This window comes from Nestor notabilis, unplaced genomic scaffold (assembly GCF_000696875.1).
Source record: "Nestor notabilis isolate BGI_N333 unplaced genomic scaffold, ASM69687v1 scaffold445, whole genome shotgun sequence".
Classification (NCBI taxonomy): Eukaryota; Metazoa; Chordata; class Aves; order Psittaciformes; family Psittacidae; genus Nestor; species Nestor notabilis.
The window spans coordinates 1-27,821 of NW_009928623.1; the positions used below are offsets into that span (position 1 = coordinate 1).

General features: G+C 45.7%; 1 protein-coding gene across 1 annotated transcript in view; it reads right to left on the reverse strand.

The window, feature by feature from the left end:
- Positions 1–632: 632 nt before the first annotated feature.
- Positions 633–27,821, reverse strand: part of LOC104405761 (voltage-dependent T-type calcium channel subunit alpha-1I-like) — a gene marked incomplete at its 3' end in the record, with an annotated part of 122,836 nt that continues 95,647 nt past the window's right edge. Inside the window, exons 5-11 of the mRNA XM_010014569.1 lie at positions 23,386–23,545; positions 21,405–21,720; positions 20,611–20,703; positions 13,685–13,991; positions 11,943–12,346; positions 1,415–1,566; positions 633–818 (exon numbers count right to left, since the gene is read on the reverse strand). Of these exons, the coding sequence (XP_010012871.1) occupies positions 633–818; positions 1,415–1,566; positions 11,943–12,346; positions 13,685–13,991; positions 20,611–20,703; positions 21,405–21,720; positions 23,386–23,545 (1,618 nt within the window). The remainder of the gene's footprint in view (positions 819–1,414; positions 1,567–11,942; positions 12,347–13,684; positions 13,992–20,610; positions 20,704–21,404; positions 21,721–23,385; positions 23,546–27,821) is intronic.

Consider the following 27,821-nt stretch of genomic DNA (forward strand, 5'->3'; position numbering starts at 1 on the left):
ATCTCTGCCATCACAATGAGCCCATCAGAGTCATTCTTTTTTCCTCCCGATAATCTAATGTAACACGAAAAAAGCGAGGGGTAGAACAACACAGCCAGACCTCTGGGACCTGCCTGTGAAGAAGGAGCTGTGTATTGCACCCTTATAACTCACCAAAATCCCTTGCTTTCCACCTGTACTACTTCAGAGCTATTCCCACTAACCTGTCCTTCAGATCTGCTCTTTCCATCATTCTTGTTTGCTTTCATTTTTCTTCACCTCCCTACCATTGCATCTGACAAACTTTCTTGGTTGCTTCCTGCCACCTTTCTGACAGTCTCCAGTCTGAACTGTTCCTGCAGCCAGTGCTGACTACCAAGAGACTTCACCTATCCTACGATGGGACATTATGCTCAACATGTGCATTTGGTGGCAGTGTTTCTCCAACCCATTCAGACCAAATCTTCAGCTGCTAAACCCAATTTAGTGCAGCAGTAACCTCAGCCCTTATGAACAAATAAACGTTTGTCACTGCTGCCTGAGCCTAGAGCAATGAGCAAGATGAGTCATGCAATCATGCTCTAAAGTTGCTGTCCACATGAGCCATGCAGTGCCTCTCTGAAACACTTTGAGGCAACTAACTGCCTCCTCACCTGAATATAAAGATGAAGAGCATGAGGAGCATGCAGAAGGTGGCTACGTTGTCCATAGTCTTCATCAGCACCACAAGCTGGCGGCGCAGCGCGGGCATGAAACGCACCAGCTTCAGCACCCGCAGAAGACGGAAAGTCCTCAGCACAGACAGCCCTCCATCTGCCTGGCCGATGATCTCCCAGATGCTGTGGCCCGGGGAGGCACAGGGAGTGCAAAGGACAAAATGAAAGACAAGTGAATGAACAGAAGAGAGAGAGTAAAAGCAATGCTAACCCTAGTTTTCACCCCTACATTGGCAGCAAGAATAAAGGGGTCAGAAGGAAAATCTGTTTGAGCAAGATAGAATTAGAAGCATATACTATAGGCATGTACTTATTTGTAGAAAGTTACATTTCTCCCTTAAGATGAATTTGGCACTGCATGTTGCAGGAATGAGGAAAGGACTGCAGCATTAAATTCCAGCAAGACAGGTTCTTCTATCACACATTAAACATTTTAAAAATATTTCACAGCTAATATTTGTTGTGGATTTACAAGGCAATCACAATTGCCTCCATTCTACAGAGGAGAGAACTGAGGGGCAGAAATGCTGTGCGGCTTGCCTAGGGTCACCAGATGTTGGGAAAAGATATCTTGGTCTCCCCATTCTTGGTCTTGTGCATCAGCTCAGCTCCTCCTTGTATAGGTGCTAAATCCTTTTTGAAAAGGCACATGGAAATGTGCAAGTACTGTGGAACTCTTTACTATGAATGTTTCAGTTGATCCCCAAGGCCCTTATCACCTGATAATGACGATGATACTGTCAAAGATGTTGTAGGGGTTGCGGAGGTAATCGAAGAGACCAAAAGCAGCAAGTTTCAGGATCATCTCCAGGGCAAACATGCTTGTAAAGACAACGTTGCTGATCTCCAAGATGTTGGTCAATTCCTCTGGCTGGAGAGAAAGCAAACTTAGAGAGTCAAAACTGAAAGAGCCCTGAAATTATGGGAAATAGTGTCATCCTTCCCAGGGGACAGGCTTTGTAGGGAGTTGAGAGGCTTCCGTGGACGAGATCAGAGCTGGATAGAGCCACTTGCACTCCAATCCCTTTGCACATTTACTACCTTTATCATAGATTATTTCCCTAACAAATTCTTTTACTAGAGATAGTCAGGAGCTGCACTGCCATTTACACAGCCAAGGCTGACCAAGCGTCTCCCACATCCCACTGCACACCCTCGTCCCCCATCTAAAGGCTGCTTTACTTTGTGCAAAGAACTTGAGTACTTTTTGAGGCAGGGCAAATGTGGCTGATCTGTGTGCCACCCCTTTCTTCAAGGACTTCTTCCTCCAAGGTTTCCACAAATGACCATCTGGAAACATATGAATGATAGAAAAACAGTTGCCCACCTTCCTCTAAATCTCACTGCACTTCTCTGCCTCTTTTTCCTCTGTTTTTATTTTTATTATTTTTCTTTTCCCCACTTCCCACCAAATCCTTGGTATACATTAATTCTCTGTTCTTGCTCCAGCCATCTTCTCTCATGCCTCTATCCTTAGAGTGATCTCAATCATTACCTGCATGTAAGGGACAGGAAGAGCAAGAAAGAGTGAGGAAAAGAGAAAAATGGACTCCAGGGATGACAGAAGATGACTGTGTTGAAAGGAAATAAAAAAAAAAAAAAAAGAAGAAAAGAAAAAAGGGGGGAAAAAAAGAAGCAATCTGACCCTGTCTCAGGCATTCTTTAGTCTGACATTCTTTCAGCCCCTGTGAAACAGCCTTCTCCAGCAGAGACCGATGTGTTTGTGTATATGAAAGAAAGTGTTTTAATGACTCCATCAGTGGAACAAGTCTGAGCAAATTAAATTACTTCTCCTTTTGTTTTCTGAATTAATGACTTTTTCTTCAGTGTGTGCAGCCTTGGAAACTTCTCTGACAAGGTCAGGAAAGGGTCTAGACCGTTTCCTCAGGAATGAAATGTTGCTTCAGAGGGAGACAGAGGATGCGCTGATGTCATTGATGAGGGATGCCAGGATCTTGCCATCCCTGTGAAACAGGGACAAACTGAGTTCGGGATGGACTCACCTGCTCAAAGCACCTCTTGCCCAGGGACTAGGACTGCATCAGGGCAAACAGCAAGGGCTGAGGTCTTGAACAAGTGAGAGAAAAACATTCTCCCAGTATAATGGGCTGCATCTTGGAGCCAAACTAGACAACCCATGGCCTTCAAACTGCATGAGACTACTAGGGCAATTATCCTGATGCTGGACATCACCTTCCCAAGAAGCAGCTGTGGGGACCTGCTCCAGGTGAAGATGTGCCTCCTTCCCAAGCAGAGGAACAAGGCATGGCAGGTCCAAGGCACCCCTTCATGGCTCCTCTGGCCCAAATTTCCATGTTTATCTTGAAACAGGTATGTCACACCTCAGACAAAGTTATATATTTGATGTTTAATCTACTGTGCCACTGTGACACTGAGCCCCAGCTCCAAGCCTTCAAGGTGGGTCTGATCCAGGTTCTGTGGTAGCAGGCAGTACTGTTCTCACTGTTTGGATACACATGCTGAAAAAGTGTCTGAAGACTCCTTTCTTCCTTCATGTTGGTCTGATCTATGTGTGGACACCAAGCCACTCTTTTAAGCATTGTGTAAAAAAGGTGTGAACAAAACTGCAAAAGCTTGTTTGAGGCAAGACAGGACACACCCTACAGTTCAGAACCAGCATTTTTACCATGAACTCATTATTAGTGCCCACAAGAAGGGCAGTCATGGTTTCTCTCTGAGGACTGCAAAATTGCTGTTTTACTGAAGAGCAGCCTTTGTGTTGGCTGTGCCTGTTACATATTCATCTGTTGGAAGGTGAAGTGAGGGAGGAATGCAATTCTGGGCCTCCCCCTCCCCCTGAAGCAGGGGGCTGTTTTAACCCCTGCTCTGGGACCCCCAGGGGCCCAGATCCTCCCAGTTGAGCAAAGGGACTGGAAACTGCTCTTCACATCTGCGGCTTTCCATACCCTTTGCTAATTTCTTGCACTCCTTATTGCAGATTTTTTATTGAAATACTCAATTTCTTTAAAATTAGAAAAAAGGGAGATGGCTCAATGTTCATCCATAATTACATTTGAATAACAAAACCATCCTGAAAAGGAGGGAGAAAGAAGGGGAGATAAGACTGAAGAGAGAGAAACAACAAGCAAGTGCACACTGGAAGGGAGAGATGAAGATCGCTTCATGTAGAGCCAGCCAGTAATGACACTTGCTGGGAACATGAGGTCCATATGCTAAACAGAGATGCCAGTTTCAGCCTGAATCAAATGATTGTCAGTGAGAATGAGCAATGTATAAAAGCAACAGGCTATGACGGTGGATTATCCTCCCCTCTGCTGTCCACACATTCTCTCTTGAGCAATTGATGTTTGAAAAGCCATGCTTGCATCTCACTTGTGGAAAAGGTCCTCTGTTCCCCTGTCTCTCCTTCCCTCCCTGACATCTGTTTCTCTAGTTAAGCCTCTACCTGTTAATCTTGTTCTAATGGGCCATCAATCAGCCCCAGCAAAGCATCCTTCCTAGAGAGAGGGGCAGGAAAAGGAAGGAGAGATGGGCAGATAGAAAGGCAGTGAAAGAAGAATCAAAAAACAAAGCCGAAATAATAAAAAGTAAAATAAACTTACTGGCACCCACAAGAAGTAGAGATTTATTTTTTTTTTTTAATTGGAATAGGGTTCTTCCTGGAGAAGGAAGAGCAAGACAGAAGGAATGAACTCAGGAAAATAAAGAATAGAAAAAGAGAGAGGAGTAAGCTGGAGAGGTACACTTACTGGCTAAAGGCAGATCCTGCATTGAAGCCATTTCTGGAGATACAGATAATTCACCAGAGTGCAAAGTGCCAGAATTGGGAACCAGACCTGCAGGGCCTGGGACACCAGGGGCCATGTTCTATGGGGGGATGCCCTCACACCTGAGACACTGTGGCAGTGAGTGGCAGTGGACACAGCTGGTGCAGGGGACTTTCTCTGGCCAGGGAAGCATGAACTTGCTGAAGCAGGGAAAAAGTGGTCTGATAGAATCATTTAGCCATCACACTAGGAGAGAAACTTGAACAAAACTGTGGGAGATGAGTATTAAGGTGAGAAGGGTGGCTTGGAAGGGAAGAGAGATCACAGGGGGAAAAGCATGCCCAGACTCAGTGTCTGAACCAGACTGGTTCACCTACTTTGCATACAGATCTCTTTCCAAATCTATGAAACTACCCAATTCTTCATGGCACAAAGTCCTTCAACCCTAACAATGTAGATCAAATACTGAGAATGAAATGTGTGATTCAGATCTACTTCAGAGCTCCTGCCCAGTGATCAGAAACCAGAACTGGGGCAATAGAAGGCAGGAGCTCAGCTTTTTTTCCCTTTTCCGTTTCTTACTAACATTGGAGTTCTTATGTCAGATTAGTCTGAAAAAGTAATTAGTCCATTCTTTGACAGGAGCCAGATGCTGCTGCACTGTAGAAAAGGTTTTCACAGGGAAGTCTTCTGCCTCCCTGGGGCCAGGGTAAGGGACTTCACCAGAAAACTCACTCATCTGGTACGGCCCCACAACTACTATCCTTTATTAGTCTTCCAGGTGGGCAATGAGGGAATCAATTCAAGAAGCCTGAGGAGACTCAAGAAGGACTTCAGGGCCTTGGGGCAGCTGGTTTAGGGTTTGGGAGCCCAAGTAGTGTTCTAGTCCCTCCTGCCAGTCACAATCAATGACAATCAGAAAAATCACATTAATTAATTCCTGGCTCCGTGACTGGTGTCAGTGCCATAACTTGGGATTTTCTGACCATGGGTCAGTCTACATGGCACGAGGCCTGCAGGCAGCAGATGGGATACACCTGTCCCAAAGGGGAAAAGGGATTCTTGCCCAAGAGCTAGCAGGGCTTATAGACAGAGCTTTCAACTAGGTTTGAAGGGGGAAGAGGATAACACCAGGCTCGCTAGACATGAGCCACAGGGTAGCATGCCGCTGTTGGAGTCCAGATCCACAGGGCAACTCAAATGCAATTATGCCAATGCCCGCAGCATGGGCAACAAACAAGAGGAGCTGGAAGACATTGTGCAGCAGGGAAATCATGACATAATTGCCATCACAGAAACATGGTGGAATGATTCACATGATTGGAGTGCTGCAGTGGATGGCTACAGGCTCTTCAGAAGGGATAGGCAAGGAAAAAGTGGTGGTGGGGTTGTGCTATATGTCAGGGAGTGCATTGACTGACTTGAACTCAATGTTGTGAGGGAGAAGGCTGAATATTTGTGGGTGAAGATCAGGGAGAAGGCCAACCAAGCAGATATCCTGCTAAGAGTCTGTTATAGACCACCCAGCCAGGATGAAGCTATAGATGAAGTGTTGTTCAAACAACTGAGAGAAGTTTGATGATCGCTTGCCTTTGTTCTCATGGGGGACTTCAACTTACCAGATGTCTGCTGGAAGTGCAACACAGCAGAGGAGAAACAATCCAGGAGGTTCTTGGGGGATGTGGAAGATAACTTCCTAACCCAGCTGGTTACTGAGCCAACCAGGGGAAATACCTGGCTGGATTTTCTGTTTGCAGAGAAGGACTGACGGGTGACACAATGGTTGGAGGCTGTCTCAAATGATTGAATTTTCAGTCCTTGGAGAAGTCAGGAAGAAGGTCAGCAAAACCTCCACCTTAGACTTCCAGAGGGCTGATTTTGGCCTGTTTAGGACACTGGTTAGCAGAACTCCTTGGGAAACATTACTGAAGGACAAAGGGGTCTATGAAAGCTGGACACTTCAAGAATGAAATCCTTAAGGCACAGGAGCAGATGGTCCCTATGGGCTGAAGATCAAACTGGCAGGCAAGAGACCAGTCTGGATGAACAGGGAGATAATGCTGGAATTCAGGGGAAAAATGAGAATTCATCATCTGTGGAAGAAGAAACTGTCACCCCATGAGAAGTACAAGGATGTTGTTATGCTATGTAGAGAGAAAGACAGAAAGGTGAAGGCACAGATGGAACTAAATCTGGTCACTACCATAAAAGATAATAGAAGTACTTTCACAAATATATTAAAAATAAAAGGAGGACCAAAGAGAACCTCTGTCCTCTACTGGATACTAGGGGGAAGCTAGTGACTGAGGACGAGGAAAAAGATCAGGTACTTAATGCTGCCCTTGCCTCAGTCTTTAATAGTCACCAGCCATCCTCAGGGTACTCAGTTCCCTGAGTTGGATGGCAGAGATGGGGAGCTGATTGAAGTCCCCATAACTCAGGAAGAAATGATTAGCGACCTCCTGCTCCACTTAGACGTAGACAAGTCTAGGGGATCAGATGGGTTCCACTGAAGAGTGCTGAACGAGCTGTCAGAGGAGCTTGCTAAGCCACTCGCCAGCATCTATCAGCAATCCTGGTCTAGGGGGGGCATGTCCCTGATGATTGGAGGTTGGCCGACTTGACACCTTTCTACAAAAGGGGCAGGAAGGAAGACCCTGGGAACTACAGGCCTCTCAGCCTGACCTCAGTGCTGGGAAAGGTCATGGAGCAGATGAACCTGCGTGAGATCATAAAGCACAGGCAGGAAAATGGAGGGATCAGGCCACTCAGCATGGTTTCATGAAGGGCAGGTCCTGCTTGATCGGCCTGGTATCCTTCTACGATAAGGTGACTCACCTGGTTGATGAGGGAAAGGCTGTAGATACAGTCTGTTTGGACTTAAGTAAAGCATTTTGAACCTGCGTGAGATCATAAAGCACAGGCAGGAAAATGGAGGGATCAGGCCACTCAGCATGGTTTCATGAAGGGCAGGTCCTGCTTGATCGGCCTGGTATCCTTCTACGATAAGGTGACTCACCTGGTTGATGAGGGAAAGGCTGTAGATACAGTCTGTTTGGACTTAAGTAAAGCATTTGGCACTGCCTCCCACAGGGTTCTGGAGAAACTGTCTGCTCATGGCCTGGATAGGTGAATTCTTTGCTGGATTGGAAAGTGGCTGGATGGCCGAGCCCAAAGAGTGGTTGTAAATGGCATCACATCTAGCTGGTGACCGGTCATTAGCGGTGTCCCTTGGGGCTCAGTATTAGGGCCAGTGTTGTTTAATATCTTCATTGATGATCTGCATGAGAGGATTGAGTGCACCCTCATTAAATTTGCAGACAACACCAAGTTGGCTGGGAGTGTTGATCTGCTGAAGGATAGGGAGGCTCTGCAGAGGGATCTGGTATTGGAACATGCTTCCCAGGAAATGGTGGAATCACCGTCCCTGGAAGTGTATAGGTGAGGCCCTCAGTGACATGGTTTATTTGTGGCCTTGGCAGTCGGGGTAATGGTTGGACTTGATGATCTTAAAGGTCTTTTCTAACCTGGTTGATTCTATGATTCCATGAATACACAGACAACCATGAAGTCCCTGCAGAAGTTTCTCCTAACCAGGAGTAAATTTACAGCTGCCTAAAAACTGAAGGGTGATTGATGTGATCTAGGCAGACCAGCCCTACAAAACTGTACCTGCACATCACTGCCTCTGAGAACGTGACAGAGAAATATTCCATAAAGAGGTCACTCCAGACTCCATTTTTACTATTTCAAAGTCACTTGATAATAATCAGAAAAGGCATAGAAATCAGCCATTGAACACACTAACTAGCTTTTACTTACTCTAATCACCACCCCACAACCAATGCAGGATTTCGTGATGTCTTGTTATACCTTAGTTTTACAAGACTGAAGTAATGTGGTTTCATCTACCACCCCAGGGAGACTGTTCCATCATTTACTAAATGTCAGTATGATGAGCTGGCTTGGACACTTGCTGAATGTTTTTGACAAGCAGCAAATAGTAAAAAGAGAAGCAATAACTGTAAAATATGAATTTCTGGATGCAATAAATGCTGGTTTGAAGGAAATCATGTTGGCTATAGGATATGAAGGTACTGATCTACAGGGCTGCTGTAGTTAGAAAACGGAATCGTTTCCTGATCCACACAAGACCTCATAAAGTATTGATCTGATGTACAAAGGAATACTGTGAGTAGATACTGGAGAAGATAAACCAAGTTATCCAGCAATTGTTTTATTGGCTACTAATGGCAAAGAAGCTTGAGTCCAACAGGCCATGCAAGAACTACAAGAGAAAGGCAGCCTGGGAAATTCAGCTGGGACCAGCCTTTCATCTGAAAGCTGTGTAAGGGACAAAAGTGAGCAGCACCACCACATCCTCTGTGAATATTTTAAAAAGTGAGCCTCTTAAAGTGATCCTTCTGGACAGTCACAAGCATCTAATATTTTCTACACTGGATATTAAAAATAGGCATTTCCAAGTAGAAGCAGATCTGAAGAACTGAAAAAAATACTTCAAGGAGGACAAAGCCTGAAATGATTGATTTTGGCTTGTGCAATGTACCAGCAGTATCTGAAGACTTAATACTGAGAATATTATATGGTATAATGCACATTGATGGATTTGAATAAGCTTATATATTTACAAGTGATAACTTTTGATAAGCTTAAAGATTAAAAATGACTCATAGCAGTGCAGTTTGTCCCAAAACCAAATTTATTTCCCTCACAAGAAATGCACAAGGAGGCAGGAAACCGCCCTGGCCACATGCATAGGAAAGGATGAGGGGACTAGATGCGTAAGCTAAACAAAGCCAGATTCCAAGGTTATTTGAATTCAAGCAAAATGGTTTGAGTTGTTGAGGCTAAGTGGCAGAAAGACACTGTGAATATTAAACCCCTGACTTGTAAGAAACAGATAATTTTAATTCATGCTATTCTTTCTGTTGGTCAAAGCTCAGGAACTGAAGGCAAGACTTGCACATGGGATCTGTCCCCCAGGTTCCTCCGTTTCTGAACCTGAACCTTGTGCCTCTATAGTCTGTCTCACCCCTTAACCTGATGGTCAACCAGTGTATAGTCTGTGAACAAGTGCTCACACCTGTGACACCTTCACCAGTCTTGCCCAGCCAGATATGTCCCCAGAATGTGGCTGGGGTTGTGATCTCCCAATCACCAGAAAATAAGAGAGGTCTCTATATGCATTAGTGCTGGGCCAAGAGACATTCGTATGATGAAGCAGCTGAAGACACAGAAGCTACGTCGGTCATAGGATGGCATTACCCTGCAAATCACAGATCTCTTTGGACAGAGGTTTTTTGCTGGAAATCTTTCTGTGAAATTTGTGTTTCTGGGAGAAAAAAAACAACAACAACCAAACAAACAAACAAACAAAACCCACAAAAAAAACCTCAAACCAATAAAACACCAAAAAACCACCAAACCAAACACAGGTAGAAGAGAAAAGGAGGTGATGAAGTAGCAGTCTGAGATGTATTGAGGAACACTTAAAGAAAGCAAAGGGCAGTGTATATGCCTGTGTGCTTTCGAGGTAACTACTGACTTTCTGAAAAGGATCTGGAATTCATGTTATGGTCTGAATTATTTTTAACTTTCTTGTGTCAGGATTCACTATACATATTTTAAATAAACAGGCTACACCACATATTTCAGTTATGATCAATTCAGCTGACATCACTTTCTAGCAGAAACAGCATGCAGGGTCATAAGCTTTTCCTAGCTACTTAAGGATAAAAAGTGGTAACATAGCTGTAAGGACATGTCATTAATAGCCTGCAACTAGAAACCCCAAGGCTGCAGGCAGATCCCACTCTGCTGCAAGCTGTACAAACACAGAGGCAGCCTAGAAGGGCTTAAATCTGCACACAGGGTAGCCAGAACATGAGAGTGAATTCCCTACCTCCAGCTCAATTATTCTTCTGCTAAATGCTTAAGTCACGCTGTCTCCAATAAAACAAAATGAACAATGGCTTTCCCTGCTTGGTGCTCACATCTTTAAAATATCAGTGGGCAGTTTTCATATTTTCCTGGGCTTCAACCCTTAGTCATCTCTCTGCTATGTGTTAAATACATCGCTCTTTTTTATCTATTTTCGTGAGTCAACCCCTCCAGCCTCTTCTTCATTCTTCTCTCCTCTGAGCTCCTGCCAGTATTTTTCTGGTACTGAAGCATCCAGTGCAGTTTTGCATTCTGGGTTCAAATTAAGGTTTCCCATCCTTGTAAAGCTGGGCTTTGAAAAATGGTCTAATGCTTGGTATGTGGGTGAGATCCAGACATATGAGGCTTCAAATACTGGCTCACACGCTATGTTGCCTCAAACAGAGAATTTAATGTACTCTGGGTCTAAAGATATCTCCATCCTGATACAGCACAGGGCAAATCAGAATGCCTTGCTTGAACCAGATTACCCTGTCTCTTTGCTGCCCAAGACTGTGTTCAGGACTAGATTTCACCTTGGTTCCAAAGGTTCAATGCAGTCAGCATCTCAGTAGTGGAGCGATCTCCTATTTTTGTGATCTGGGCAGACTCGTGGAGTGAATCATGGTCACATTCAGGCAGTATAGATCCAAAACCTGCACGTACAGCATGGACTCCTTTAATGCAAAGTGCAGCAGAGCTACCAGCAATACAGATGTAAGGTCATGGGCATGCTTAACATCCTCTGAAGCTGGCTCTGCACATCACAAAGTAGACACGACCTCTGTTTCCCAGCTATAAAATAAGGGCACACAATCCTTCTCCATATTGTAAGTCTGTCATTAGGATAAAGTGTGCTGCTGACTTAGAGCTGCCTAGAAACTATTGGCATGAAAGTCAAACCTGTGCCCACACCTGCTGTCTGTTGTCTGACCCATCTATCACTTCTTGCTGCCAGGGCAAAGGCTCAACCCATCTGAGCCCCCAAAATGACATGGGAGGTGGTGTCTTTCCCTAGCCTTCTTGTATAGTTAGACTGTGCTCAGGCATCTCTTAATTAAGCTGGAAAGGGTAGCAAGTTGATAGATTTGAATTGACATGCTGGTGAAGTGCCTCTGACATCCCCAGAGGGCACATTAAATTAACCAAATAGACTAAGGATTCAGTAAGCTAATGAAGAAGGAAAAGGGAGAGAGATGAGGAAGATGGAAGACACAAGGGTGAAGGAGAAAGAAAAAGATGAGAACAGAAGATGGGGAAAAAGAAAAACAGAGGGATAAAATTTAGCAGGAAGGAGGAGAAGAGAGGGGTTGAAAGGAGTTGAGAGGTAATTACATAAAGGCAGCGAAAGGGATTAAGTGCAGGTCTATGGAAGAAAAGACTGTGCAAGATCCTGAGGATTTCTCCAAAGCCATGCTGGGACCATCTGTGCTGCAGCCTCGGGTCCAAATTGCTCAATCTCTGCCTCCACTAAGTTGCATTAACCGCTTAGCAAAGCCGTAACCCCCAGCAGGACTCCCTGGTCCCCTCTGCTTACCCGTGCACTAAGGTGCCTTACCTGCTCATGGTGCTCAATGCCCATGCTGATAGTGTTCACTAGGATTGCAATCATGATCCCACGGTTGAAGTACTTGCTGTCCACAATCACTCGAAGCTTGATCCTCACTTCTCGCCACATGTCACTGCAGAGCTTCAGCCGTCCACCTTCTTCCACCTCTTCATCCTCCTTCTCCAGCGCTGAGGCACCCTGGTCCTCTCTGCTGACCTCTCCCTCCTCTTTGCTGGCTCCGCTGTCCTCCTCCTCTGGGTCAGCGTTATCCAGGACAGAGAGCCTTCGGGATGCTTCATGCTCCACCCTGTGGCATCGGGGGCAGTTGGTGGGATCAGAGGTTGCTGTCACAGCAATGGGCTGGACAAAGTCCTGAGGAGGGCAATCAAGAGAGTTGTGCTGCTGGCAAAGCCCTGGGGAGAGAAATGATCATGCTTAAAGGAGGAGGCTTTGAAAAAGACATTGAAACTGGGCACATGTTTGACTTTTTGTATTTAGACAGGGTAACTGAGCTTTTTAGTGGTAAGGATGACTAAGCACATCATCTCAAGGCCAGCAATAAAACCCATTGCTGTTAGGGGCTTTACACTGACTGTGTCACCAAAAGGCATGGTACTGTTCAGCTGCCGGTGATTAGGCTCAATGGGGGTTTGCATCCATCAGAGGAAGAACTGTTTTGGCTGATGAAGGAATCGCAGCTTGAGACTCAGTAGCTTGCGTTACATGGGAACTGAGGGAAAAACTATCATGAGGGCTGCTATTTGGCCTAAACTGCTACAAGTGGGGTCCAAGAACCCACATGCTGAGCTGAATTCTCTAAGTTAGAGAAGCCACATTAGCAAAGCATTTCAAGAAGCAAGAAAAGGTAGTGCAGGAACACTTCCTCCTAACAGTCCATGTGCTCTGAGTCAGAACAGATCTCCTGACTTTAGTGAGAAAACTAAGTTTGTGTTCCTCAACCCTCCAAGTTGGGCCTGGAAGATCAAATAGAAATAAATCAATTAATTCATCAACTCAGCGCATGAAGGCTGCAGAAACTTTTCTCCCAGCAAGTAAAGAAAATGAAAGACTGAATATGCAAGACGAGCTGAAGGAAAATATGCCTTTTGCTTGTTAGTGGGAGCATAACTTAGGAAAGGCATTGGAAGCAGTTAATACTAACTCTATAAAACTATTTTTACAGTTCCTTTTCAGGCCAGGAATCCAATTTAAATGGTATCTCATATCTAATTTTACACAACAGCATGTGCTCCCATCAAGAGAAATCGTCTCCATTGCCCTTTCCTAACTTCTTCAGTATTGCTCCCTTGGTTCAGGATATACCCTTTACAATTCTAGTCCATTTGCCTCTCTCTTGTAGCACAGCAACTCACTTTAGGCAGAGAACTTTGGGGTATCTGCTGTGTCACCAAGTCAAATCCTTTGTCATATCCCTATAATACTTATATCTTCCAAACTGCTATCATTACCCTGCTACACCAGACCTGGAGCCCTTCACAAGACTCTGGGTTTTAGACCTGGGTTTCCCATTTTCCCTGATGGTCACCCCTGTTTCATTCCCATTCTTGCTGGTCATCCCCACCTTGCAGGTCTAGTGCGTTGACCATGGCCCTGTGCTCAATGGCCAATGTTAATTCTAATTCTGTGCTTTGTAGGCACAGGTCCTTTGGCAAGCTGGCACATAGAGATGCTCCTGGTTACGCTCACACTTCCACTATTGGCATTTCCAACTTTACACACGCAATCCTTACTGTAGTGCCTCTGGCTTTTCCTGTTCATGCCTAGCTTGGCATTGTTCGGCTGCACGTGGCCCTGGCGCCGGCTCTGTATGCTGTTATACAGCCCAAGGGTGCGGCGTTTGGCTTTGCGCATGATGTGGCAGATGTATTGGAAGATCTCCTCATAGCAGTCTCCCGGCTCCATGTAGCTGGCAACAGTGCTGGAGGAGAGGTACCGAGCCCTCTGCTCCTGCATCAGCTGGTGTTCCCGCTGCTTGGTCTCTGAGAACTGTGTGGCAATGACCACCAGGCACAAATTGATCATGAAGAAGGAGCCCACCTAGTAGTAAAGGATGGAAAGGAAGAGTTAATGTCAGCATGAGGAAGAACATGCAGGAGAGGGAATGTAAGAGGAGAGGAAAGTGACTGAAGGCAGACCAGTCTGTGTATGAAGATAGGATTTCAGAGAAAGCCAGGCCTAGCTGAGCTTGGTTTTGAGAACTCAGTGTGATTTCCATGCCAAATTTAGAGCTCTGAATTGAAATTCAGGGAACACAAGCCCAAAGTTTGGCTCTTTTGGCAGGTTTAGGACCTTTAGCAAGTCCCTTAGAAGTTATCTGCAAAGGGTTTGATGAAAACCAGACTTTTTCTTTCCCTCTCTTTTGTGTTAAACAGAAAGTGGGAGACAGAGGACTAGTTTAGTAGTCTGGTTGCTTTCTCCTCTGCTTGCTCAGAAAAATCATGGGCTGTCATTTACGGTCTTCAACCCTTGGAGGACATGCCAAGAGTATTCTCAGAGCATTTTATTTATTTCTACCATTTACACCTTAATTCATGATACAGGAAGATAGCACTTCGGTGAAATGAATGAGCTCTTGAAATCAAAGCGGAGTTTGAAAAAACTAATGACTTTGAGAGGGACGCTCTCTGGCAGAGGGACATTACCTGGCAGAACAGTGCTTCCTTGCTCATTTTCTATTCTCCTGATACTAGGCATATTATATTAGCTCTTATTTTACTTGTCCTCCCGCTTAGGTAGGCTTTTCATTTCGAATACAAAAACAACCACAAATCATACCCCCAAATTTCTTAGAAATAAAACAAAATGCCCAAGTTCCTCCTATTCTTCATACAGAAGACAAAAAGTACAACAGGCTTATTTTACACCTTTGCACGTTCCCTTTAAGCTTCCTTTGCCTTGGTTTTCCTATCTGTAAAATGGAGCAAATACTTGTTGGTGCTGAAAGATTTGGAGGTTACAATCTTACTCTCAGTGTTACATATTATGAAATTACAGATGAATCTCCATGAGGAGATCTGTCCGTTACATTTAGGATAAAACCTGGGCTTCAATACGATGAGAATTTTATACATAAAAGGGCTGTAACCACGTTCAAAATAATTTTCAAAGCTATGGTGCCCTGATTGATGCCTACTCCCCACAGAGCTGTAAGTGGCGATACAGCATTGATAAAACAGAGAGTCTGCTCTGCTCTGAAATGAACTCTGCGGGTTGGCCCCTGGAAGCAAGGAAGAACCAGCTCAAGATTTCTGCTTCCCATGCACCAGGGAGCATTCCGGCTGTAACCACGTTCAAAATAATTTTCAAAGCTATGGTGCCCTGATTGATGCCTACTCCCCACAGAGCTGTAAGTGGCGATACAGCATTGATAAAACAGAGAGTCTGCTCTGCTCTGAAATGAACTCTGCGGGTTGGCCCCTGGAAGCAAGGAAGAACCAGCTCAAGATTTCTGCTTCCCATGCACCAGGGAGCATTCCTGAGTGAATCCACACAGGACTCAGTCTCATCTCCCTGAGGTGCGCCAACAGCTCTGACAGAGAGCTGGATCCATATTGCCCTTATGCGCATGTGTCCTTCCCTATATAACCCTTCCAGAAAAGGGGAGAGGACAAGCAAAGGTAGCAATAACCCGACCCCAACCCTTGTGCATGGAAAAAGTGGAGTTTGTTTTATCTACCCAAGCAGCCTTGCCCTCAGTGCACAGTCCCTGCCACTCCCCATACCAGCTTGCCCGCTTGGTTGTCCTTTTTTCTTGCACACAGGTGCCTAGAAGCTGTGTCCAGAAGCTTAATACAATGGCTTTCAGTATTTCAAAGGGGAGGTGTCCCTGGCAGCATTTGAATAAGCCTTTGAAACATGAAGCTCTTCCCAGACAGATTCAACATAAGGACAACAAACTATCTCAAAATAAAGGGCTGGGTTGGGTTTTTTTTTCTCCTCCTCTTCACACACTTCAAAGCTGTTCTAATTCTGCTTCCCTTCATCACCAAACCCTTCTCTTCCCTTTTCTCCTACCCGTGTTTCAGCCTATTTTCCCTTCAGCTTTTTTGGGTGGCCTTGAAAATTAAAACAATGCCTCCTTCAGTTTCCTTCACTTTCCCCTAAGATTTTCCCTAGTCCATAATATCTCGCATATTTTCACTGATAAGAGTATGACTGGGAATCCAAATTCTCTGATATGCTCTCCTGCCCTCTTCCCCCTCAGCTTGCCCATTCTCATGGGCTTGCCCATTCAGTTATGTCCCCGCCTTTCCCTGCATGAGGCAGGATTGGGAGCAGGACACCAGCTACACATGCATTTCTGGAACTCTAGCTGTGACACTGCCAGGTACTTTGCAACTTCCAACAGCTCCTCAATCAACAAGTAACTGAGACTTGCAACACCTTCTCTCTAGGCTACCAGCAAAGGAATTGAGGGTAACAAGATGCCCTCAGCAGGGTCACACTGTCAGCCTGGGCTTGAATCTGGAGGGGCATTCAGGTTTCACATGACCAAGCCCTGTCCTCACAGGCACACTTTGCTGTGATCTCCCACCATATGACCAAAAAGGAGAGGAGGGAGAGGAGTGGATATGACAACTAAACCCAATCATTAAACCTCATAGCTAAAAACATCAAATGCAAAATAAATGAGCTTGTTTAACCCTGAAGACAACAGGCGAGTCCAAAAAGCTCTCAGGCTCTGCGAAGCTTGACACTGCCCCCCAGCTAGCAGGAGGACAGGAAGGTTCCCAGATGGCTCGTAATTGAACTATCCATCTCAGCTAGCTGAACAGGGAGACCAAAAGCGTCTGACATGGAGTCAGACGAATCATATGACAGAGGCAGAAGGAGACTGATTCAGAGCTCCGACACAGGAGTCCTGTTCAGCCCCAAGACTGAGCTTGATTGAGCAAATCCTGGCCTGGTTAAGCCCAAGGTTTAATCTCTGTCTCTGCAATACTGAATAAAACCTGACTGTTGGTGGAGATGCTAACTTATTTGTCCATTATTTTTATTGCTTATGCCTGGATATCCAGCTTGTCTTCTGAAACCTACATGTTTCGGAAGCAAGAGAACAAGCATAGAGAACTCCAAGAAGGCCACTGAGTGCTACAAGGTAGATGCCAGCCTGAGAGTTCAGAAGAGTTTTCTCTAGCCCAAGAGCCACACCAATGGCCAAGTAGCTGGAGAAGTGACAAAGAGACAGCTGAAACTCAAGCAGGAAGATCCAAATGAAACACTTGAGAGGTAAAAGCAGTCCTTCCTTCATGTTAGCTCCATGATCTCTGGCAGAGGGGGAAGCTATATGCAATTTGCTGAGTATGTAAAATGCTTTTACCAAGTCGTTCTGCAAGGCCACTCTGATTGCCAGGGTCAGCCAGCACTCTTCCCCCTGGGGAAGCACGTCTATGCAGGAGTCCTAACCATGCTAGGAATATATCCAGGTGGTGGAGCCTTCTTCCTGCCAGATGAGCAGCAGCAGGTAGTGTCTTTATGTAGGTGTTTGAAGATATATCTGTGAGGGAAGGAGAAGTCATGGATGAAAGCATAGCTCTAAAGTAGATGCTGCAGAGATCCATCCCCGGAAGAGTAAGTTTGAGCCAAGATTAGGATGTAGGTGGAAAAGCAAAGACTCAGGGCTTGAAGTATAACTGTCAGAGCAATCCTGCTTAGAAACCCAGGCCTTTCAACCATGGAGAAGGGAAAGATAAAGGCTTGAAGGTGTGTGCTTCATGACATTTGAAGAAAATAAAACCAAGGGATTTCTGCTGTGCAACCAAGGGCAACTATTGTGTTGCTATGTGCTGTAAAAGATGCAGTATGCATGTAAAGAAGGTAACAGAATGGCTAAATATTTTCTTGGTATAGCTCCACCAAAGGCAAAGTAAATATCCCATATAGCATATGGCTCCTTTATTCTGAGCAGTCTCCAGAGTAACTTTATGGTAGTGTGCTCCTGTGTCTGATGGAAATAAACCTACACAGCTTCTGAGAATGAGGAGGGAGTGTCTAGAAATGCCAATGACACTCTGCGGTAAGATCTCAGATGGAGAGTTTAATTGAGGGTTTTCAGCACCTGCAAATTCAGCAGCGAGGTTTGAATCACTGGGAATCCACATGAGGTGAGCCAGCACTAGAGGGATGCTCCTGCTTAGGAACCAAAAATATGCTGACAGCATTTATGTATTTTGGAGCAGGGCATGAGGTGCAGTTTCTGGAACTCCCACAGGAGGCTGGGCCCACCCCAGTGGTTAAACACAGGCTGTGCACAATCCTTCCTGGCCCTGGGAGTGTCTGTGTCTGAGACAAGGAGTAAATCCTGTGCCAAACTGCACCTTGTACAAATCTGGGTTATCTGGCCACGCTGCTCAAAGGGAAAATGCAAGTACTAAATACGTATTGCATGGTGGGAATCTGAACAAACTTTATGGGAAATAATTGGTTTCTGAGCTCACAAAAAGCAGTGGATGTTCAGTGTGCCTTTGAGAACAGAGTTGGGGTGAATTCCCCTCCGTCCTCTGCAATTGTACATCTGCACTGTCTCTCCTTGAGACTCTCCAGCCCCAAAGTAAAAGCAGAATTCCTACAGGTCTATTTCACCTCTGCCGTCTTGGCTCATGATTCAGCCCACAGGGAGTAGGTCATCTTCCTGTTTTTATCTCCTTGTCTTTCCCTTGTGATGGCCGGAGGCCAGAAGGCAGGGAAAAATCAAGTATACCATGAAGATTCAGCTTTTTTATATGCTCTCTGTCCTGAATGGACCAGTAGATTATTTTTTGTGTGCAATTCCCCATATGTACAGGCAGCAGAATTTCTTCCAGAAATTGGATTAAGGCTTGTTTGCTCTCAAGTCACTGCATGTCAGTTTGAATTTAAACTAGATTCTGTGCCAGATGATCCTGGGTGACTGGTTCTAGAGATCCTATATCTAGGAGAGCATGATCACATAGGACAAGTAGTAGGTGAAGAGCAGAGTCTTAGCCAGGTCCATTCAGCAGCCCATCCAAATACATGTAGGCCTTGAAAACACACACTGAGGTCCTTACTAGCTAAGTGACCTAGAACTAAATTGCACCTATGGCATACAGATTTTATATTTCCCATAATCCATCCAATGTCTTTCCGCTCTTGACTTTGGTCCTAAACTAAAACATCAGTGTGCTATCAACATTATTCTCAGACTAAAACCAAAACACAGCACTGAACCAGCTACTAGGAAGAAAGTTAACTCTATCCCAGCGAAAACCAGGACAGTTCCCGTACTGGAAAAGTGCAGGAGTCTTCATAAAAACAAAATTCTTCCTTGTTAGAAACAGGATATTCCCTCCAAGAAAATGTGTCTACAAGTGAGAGGGGCTTGAGGATGGAAGAGGCAATGGCACCACATCTCACCTCTCTTTCCAGGCACCAACAACAAACATCCTTATAGCAAAGCAACCTTCAAACTTCACTTGTATAAATCCACAGGGTTTATAAACTGTTTATTAAGCCCTCATCACAGACACACTTCTCTCTTTCTACCTCTACCAGCCACAAGTGATCTCGCACAGCCAGTTTATGTTAGACTGCTGACACTTTCAGAGCAGCAGCTCCTTTCTGTTCATGGTGAGGAAGTAATTCAGCATGACAGACCCCAAACCTGACAAAATCTGAATCTGAGAACGTAGATCTGAGAAAACCACTTGCTGCCAAAAGCCATAAAACATGGCTCAAAAATGACTCAAGAGCTTAAAACGTATAAAGAGACCAAGTAGGAGGGCAGACGCAGAAATGGTTTTCTGTGCTTAGGGTTTTTTTTTTCAGTAGTGTCTCTGCCTACTGGTTTGGGAAATTGAGAGATTTGTGGATGAGAACATTATCCTACACTGGGTATGTGTATCTCTAGGAATCAATCCTGAGCACATTTTTTTGAGTGGAAAAAACCGTATGTGATCCTACCACCAACTCCTGGTGAAAATCAGCTAGCTGGGTTCTGGAAATTCCTAGAAGAAATCCAGGTAAATAGCTTTCTTCTCTGTGTCGTGGTTCAAGCCCAGCCGGCAACTTGGAACCACACAGCCACTCGCTCACTCCCCCTCCTCTTCCTTCCTCCCCCCGCTCCCGGAGGGATGGGGAGGAGAATTGGAGGAATGTAACTCCCACGGGTTGAGATAACAGCACTCCAGTAACTAAGGTATAATACAAACCACTGCTGCTACCAATAATAATGATAAGGGAAATAACAAGGGAAAAGGACACAACCTCTCACCACCCGCCGACCAATACCCAGCCCGACCCGAGCAGCGATCTGGGCCTTCTGGGTGACTCCCCCCAGTTTCTATACTGGGCATGACGTGCTGTGGTATGGAATAGCCCTTTGGCCAGTTTGGGTCAGGTGTCCTGTCTCCGCTTCCTCCCGGCTTCCCCTCCGCCCTGGCAGAGCACGAGACTGAGAAAGTCCTTGGTCAGAGTAAACATTATTTAGCATTAACTAAAAACATCCGTGTTATCAGCGTTGTTCCCAGACTGAAAGTCAAAAACACAGCACTGCACCAGCCAGCTACTAAGAAGGAGAAAAAATGACTGCTGTAGCTGAACCCAGGACACCCTGATATCTGTGTTGACATAACACCTAGTTTTTGTAGGTGCTTAGCTTGCAATGCTGACAGTCGTCAAGGCTTATACTTATACTTACAATTATCAGCAAGATAAAGTAGATAAAATTGTAGAAGGAATGGGCATCCATCACATAGTACATGATCTCCACCCACCCTTCCAGTGTGATCACCTGCAGAGATAAACAACAGAGAAACAGTAGCAAAGTGGACTTCCAGAGTTCACTCCTCAGTGTATACAGGCAGATACTGGCAGGGCTGTTGCAACCCAAGGAAGGTGAGAAACAACAATTCATTTCAAGGAGGCCAAATTTCCATTCCAGGAAATCAGCGTGGTACTGCTTGGTGACACTGGCGTACTGTCAAAGCCTGTGAGATCATGCTAGCCCACAGCAAAAAATTCATTAAAATAGTTCATTTCCCTGGATCACAGCAGGGAAAAAACCCGCAGCAGGTTTCTGTGCCCCTTGGACTGGACACTGCGTACAGCTGGCAGAAAAGAAAAAAGGTCTGAATTTTAGCTCCCATCTGCAACGCGTGCTGGGAATTACAAAAAATGAAAATAAACCAGACTCCTTTGCTATAGTGATCTGGATTGAAGGGAAGACTGGTACAAGTCAGCCTGAAGACTGTAGCTCATTTCAGCAAGAGCTTTGAACAGCTCTATGTCCCTCTTCATCTCAACCTCTATGCTCCTTCTTCAGGAACACTGTTCATGGGGTGCACCCCATCTCTCTCGATAGAATAGTTACAAGGCCCTTTTCTCCCTGCTGCTGTATTCCACCCTGCAGAAACTGTCATGGGAGCACAGAAAGATTGAGTTGGAAACAAGAAAACTAGCTTGAGCCACGTTAGGAGGCTAACTTGATCTTACCTGAAATATCACAATCCAGGCATACCCGATGTTGTCAAAGTTGATGGCACCCTTGTGTGGGTTGGCATTGCCTGTACGGCACACGTTGTAGTATTGGTTCCAGTTGACGCACATGCCACTGATGTTGAACTCTTGCCGGACTGAGTTGTAGTAATAATAATCATCCTTGTCCAAACAACATTCATGGCCCCGCTCTTTCAGTGGGGGTATCTCATGACAGCCCATAATTCCATTGTCTCCTGACAGTGAACAGATAAAGGGCATCTCATCATCTTCCTCAGGCTGGTAATAAGGGGGAAGGACAATGTCACCTTGTCTGCAAGGATAAAAAAACACAGTCATAAAGTTCCTGTAACAGACAGTTTCCCATCAGTGATGCTAGTGGAGCTGGATGCTCCCTGGATAGGGATTGCAATGGGTATGGGATTTCCAGATTTATTGCATCAAGACAGGGCTCCTGGAAAGCAGGAAATTTTCGGGGTGAGTCCCCAGTTTTCAGAGCTTTGCCTCCCATCAGATCCCCCTAAGCAAAATTACACAATCTCCTGATCACTCTCCCCATTTGCATCAAAGCAAAATTAGATGCAGTGATATTAAGGAAGTTCATCAGGCATTACCGTGATGCGCTCATGTATGTAACCTTTGATGGACATGTTTTATAACATTTGGCAGTGAACCTTCTGTACTTATAAAAAGCCCAAAATCCAGCTCATGCATAATTAAGGTTGCACAGCTTAGCCTTAAAATCTGGAAATGCAGAGTTAAAATTGACTTAACCTTAACTATGACTCCTTTTTGACAGTTGGCATTATGGGTGCAATGTTTCATGACAAGTTCACAATAATGCAAGCACCTTCCAAATATATGAATAATTAAAATCATCTATGCTTGCCTAGCTGGAGATGAGCTAATGATCAGGAAAGTGAAAGGTGAAGATTTAAAATTTTCTATTAAACTTTATCTGGTGCATTCCTTGCAGTGCCACAATACACATTTCACGTTGTGTCAATGCAGACTTTTTCACCAAGTGTCATTGGAAGAGGACGGGTATTGATGAAAGAGAAAAGAAAGTCTCTGATTCTAAACTAAGTGGAACTAAACCACAAATATGTGTTGTAGCACATCCACATCACTGCTGAATCAGGTGCCTGCAGAATTCATTTCTCTAGTAATGGTCAGCTGAAGATTTTCTAGTATCTGTCACTTTGCCAGCTGCCCCAATTCAGTTCTTGGTTACACTAACTCTGCATGGATGTAATCACACTCATTAAAGTAGTACTACCCCTGATTTATATAAAGGACAATCATCCTAAACATTCATTTTTCCCCAAGGAATATATAAACACAGTAAATGGATGCTTTAAGTAGCTCCTACTCTCCAACCCCACTGCTCTTCTGCAGATTATATTTTCACTCTTACTTTTTTTTTCAATTTGAGATGATCTAAAGCTTCAGGATTGTTTAATCAGTCTATACTGATCTACAGCTTTAGGGGTTCTTTAAGCAGTCTAAACTGATAGCTCGCCTAGGATTAGTATACGGATTTAAGAAAATATTTCAAAGCCTGAGATCTGCTAAAGCTAGAAAGTCAACAGGAGGAGCTGTGCCCTGGAACTGGTGCTCTGATCTCCAGCAGGCTAATCACAGAATACATGGCAGGCAGGAGCATTTCCACCACACTGCCTGCTCTGCAGGTTCTCCCCTGACCTCCCCAGAATAAACCTCAGATACCTGTAGTCAACCCCTGTGAGGTCCAGGCTCTCTTTGCCAGAACTGTGCCTACATTTCTCCATGAGGGCTTTTTTGGTCCCGTTCAAGCAGCCATTCTTCACTTTCAGATGCTCTCACTTCTACTAACACAGCTGTGGGATACCTCTTCTAACAGCCAAAGAACCATGCAGCAGAAGACAAGAGAGCAGGGAAGGGGAAAGAAGAATGTCCCTGGAAGAAAGGAAGGAGACATCGTCTCCCAGGCACTCACATTGTGAAGTTCTCCTCCATGAAGCAGCGGTTGCGAAGCAGCCCAGCCCACAGCTGCACCCCAATAATGCCGAAGATGAAGAAGACAAAGAAGCAGAGAAGAAGAACGTTCCCCAGCATAGGCAAGGTGTCCAGGAGCAAGTTCACAAGGATGCGCATGCCTGCAGGGGGAGAAGAGAACCAAAAGGAGCAAGTGTGGGGTGCAGGAATAGAGAAAGGGAGAAAAGGAGAAAAGGAAGGAAAAGAAAAAATAGAACACACACAAAAAGCCACATGAAGATAAAAGCAGAGTGTCAGAAATTAATTACTGCCCAAATCAGGCTAGATTTATGATTGTTGCCCTTTCTTGTCCTAACCTCTACTGACAGGCAGCCAGCAGAGCTTCTATGATGCCATGATATCTTAACCCTAAGCCTTTGTCTGCAGCAGCAAAAAGAAAGGGGAATGAGACTTCTGGTACCATCAGCTATACAACCAATATCCTTCTCTCCCACTTCCCTGCAGAAGGGCAAGAGAGTGACAATTGTCCCAAAGGTGCACAGCAGCTCAAGAGCCCCATCCTCTGATGGCTTAGACTGAAAATCATCACAGTAAAAGTGTATGCTGCAACCTGTGAGAATTGCAGCAACAGTCCAAGTCAGCCTGCATGATGGGATGAACCTATCTAGCACACATAAACAGACATAAATTGGTTTTCTCAGTGACAGTATCATCAGAGGACAAGTCATGGGGACCACACTCTCCTCTCTTGGCTAGTCCTCCCTCCCCAACAGTGCTGAAGCACACAAGTAGGAGGCAAAGCCCGAAATGCTGTCAGCACAGCACCTCTGGCCAGTGCAAATGTTTCCAAAACCCTTTTATTTTAATTACCTAATGAATTATTTGTATGGTTTTATTTCTCCCCTGGTACTCCAGCTCACACAGCTGCAAGTAGGGGTAAGGGTAGGTTCCTTTCACTGTGGAGCTAATGACTTTTCCTCTGCTCTCCAGGGATGGAAAAAGTCTAGAAATCCTCCTGAGCATCACTGTACTGCCTTTACCACAGCACACACCTCATGCGGTCGTCTCTCACGCCTCCGTAGAGATCTCTCCCCCGGGGGTCCAGGGAATTCCTTCACTGAAGATGTTCCATGTAGACCAGCAAATAATTACCTAATTAGGTATTTATAACCAGTTCATTACTTCATATGGCAGTGGAAGGGGAAAGAGGAGGAGAAGATAAGCTTAGGATTCTCTGACAGCCCTTTGAGGCACAAGTTAATCCCCCTTGTGTGCCCAGCATCAAGTAATTAGCCACACAATGCTGTGCATTAACGCTCTATCTCTATTTCCAGGGCTGCTCACACTGCAGAGAGTGGAGGGAAGTGGTACCTGCAGGAGGCATGCAGGCATGAGGTGCATGCACACTGAAAGGCTGCCCAAGGAAGCAGAATTGAACAGGCTGCCCAAGGAAGCTGTGAATGCTCCATCCCTGGCAGTGTTGGATATGGACTTGAGCAACCTGGTCTGGTGGAAGGTGTCCCTGCCTGTGGCAGGGAAATTAGAACTAGAGGATCTTAATGTCCTTTCCCTATGAAAGGAGAGGGAGAAGAGTGCCTGGTGGGGACATCAACTGGTTTAGCTTAGGAGGGAATGTTCTGGGGACAGATGGGGGTAGCAGAGACAGGAGTGGAGGTTGGTGATATGTGGGAGAGATCTTTAATGTTGGCTACATGGGTTCATGAAGGACACGGAACGATGGCATTAGCTCTAAGGCCAGGCTGTGGAGCAGCAGCTAAGCCCAGCTTGCCTCGCTGCCCAGCTGTATCACCAGCCACCAGTTAAGGCATTTTCTAGACAGTATATCAGGAAGTCAGCAGTGCAGGGGCACAGCTCCAGCTGCTCTATGGGGATCACAGACATGCCATGAATCACCGATGGCTTCCTGATCTGCCACCACACAAAGCTCAACAGCACAGCCACAGTGCCCTGCTGCCTGTTGCTGTGACCTGCCAGTCTCTGGAGCAATGCTCTGCACAACACTTCAGCTTTAAGGCCTCACAACCTCACTGCAGTGCAGCATGTTCCCAGCGCTAACGCTGCTTCACAGCACGGGCTTGGTACTTCCCATAAACTGTCCCGGTCAGTACATTAGGTAGAGCCAAGTGTCACAGGAAGCTGTGCCAGCAGTGCTGCAAGAGGGGATGATGTGTTTCAGATCAATTGATGCTAGCTTCATCTCAGAGCAGAGACAATGAGAAGAATGAGGCTGCTCTTATGCTGAAATGCAGAACAGATATAGAACAGACATCCCCAACAGAATTTTTCAGACAACGCAATTGTTGGATCAGAATTTGCAAAAATCGATTTTGTCCATGTTCCAAGAGAGGAAAAGTAACTTGCAAAACTTGACTGCCTTTCCCTTGGAAACATCCTGCCTGCCCATACATTCTCCATCCTGACTCCCAGTAGCTCCACTGATTGTGCAGGATCGCGTTGTCCACAGCTCAAGGACCACATCAATTGCCCTCATGCTTGGCCTTCTTGGGGTACCTGGGCCCCTAATCCAAAAAACTGTCCGGCCCCATGCCAGGCAGGTGACCATCAGGGAGGTGGCCCCAGCACTTGGCATCTGTTCCACATCACAAAGAATTTTGGCATTGGCGGGTTCCATTTCTAACTCCAAACCAAACTTTTATTTTTTAAAAGATTTCCCAGTTAAACAGTCATCCTTCTGTGTGCACTGATGCTGACTGGGGATATGAAATAGTGAGATTGGCTATACCAAAAGCAAGAATGCTAAAGCTCCCCCCACCCAAACATCAATTGCAATTCTCCTATGGGCCAACCACCTCTAAAACCAATCCATTATTTCATTTTGTTCAAAGCCTCTTTTGTTTTCTGCCCTAAACCGCTAAGCAATTGCTCTGGAAACCCACTTTCACCACAGGCATCAGTTTTCTATCAAATGGACCTCCTCTGCTGAGTTTGCCCAGTTAGTAGAGTACTTCATCTCCACTCACTCATCCAACTTCCATATGGATGAAAGGCACAGTGTCAATACAACCTTTGTTCTCTCCATTGTTAGCCTTCCCTGCCACCTGCAATATTCATGCCAGAGTCCCTGAGCAACCTCTGTTATGTCATTTTGGCAGTATCCCTCCTGCACCTCTGTCAGCTCCAAAGGATACTTTGGGAGGAAGCCCTCACAGCCTCCCAGTCCCGCCTTGAACCAGCAGCCCTGTGTGGGTCTGTCCATTGCTGGGGCTTTGTAGTTCCATTGACCCGGGAAGGGATGGGTTGGTGCAGCAGGCACACCAGTGGATTTGCTGGTGGTATCCAAGGAAGGACCCTCACAGGCAGGTGCCTGAATGCTTTCATGGGCAGGAGGGGGTGGCCCCCACTCTGGCAGGACCCATACAGCAGTGTGTTTCGTGGTCTGCACAGCCTGACTGGCAGCAGGGTGCAAAGAGTCCCTGGTTCTTCAAGCACGCACAAGGTGTGGGAGAGAGCAGGAGCAAGGCTGAAAAGTGCAAGAATAGAGGCTGATGATTTACTGCAGACTCTGGTGGCTGAGATAACAAGGTCTCTAAAGCAGCTGTGGGATACTGGAAATGGGAGAAAGCATATTTCTCAGTGCAGCTTTGGGAGCATCCTGCCCTGGAGAACTGGGATGCTTCTCTTTTCCAGGGGGCCTTCACCAGAAAAACCACCATCCACAGCAACACTGGTGCATCTTGCATGACAACTTCTGGAATGTACTGGAAAGCTGGTTTTTCTGCTAAGTCTTGCTGCTGCCTCCTTCCTTCCTTCTGCCTCTCTGCCCCTTTACTTCTCTCTTGCTGTGCCTACATCTCTTCTCTGCCTCTGCACTGCTCTGCAGCGTACATGTGCACATCTCCCAGCCTCCCCCCCACCGCCACTGCTGCCTTTCCCCACATCCCCATTTGTCCTCTGTCACTGGCAGAGCAGAAGCCATGCTGGCTCACAGCAAGGAGGGAAAATGAAAGGGACAATGACCTTTTCTGAAGCAGCCTTTGAAAAAGGGAGACATTCCCTGAGAAGAGAAAGGAAAAGGGTCTTGAGCAGTCTGGAGGAAAATCAGGAAGGGAGAGCATTGATGAAGCAACATTCAGCAAGCAAACAGGCTTCCAGGGCATCAAATATGAAAAGGTTTTGCTCTTCAAGGGGAAGAAAAGCTAGGAACATGAAATATTCATGAGTGCCAGGTGTGGGCCCTGAAAGGCCTTTTCTCTTCCCCACTCATCTTTATGACGAGACCAGGGCAGAGAAGGAAACCAAAAGGCATCAGCTGGGGGCATCCAAGGAGGAATCCTGGTGAAATGACGCTCAGATTATGCTTCCCTGCTGCTCACCCATGCTCTTGGGCAAGGAGTGGGGAAGGGTGCTCAATGAGACCTTGCCAAGAGGCCTTCTCCTGGTAGGACATCCTACAGA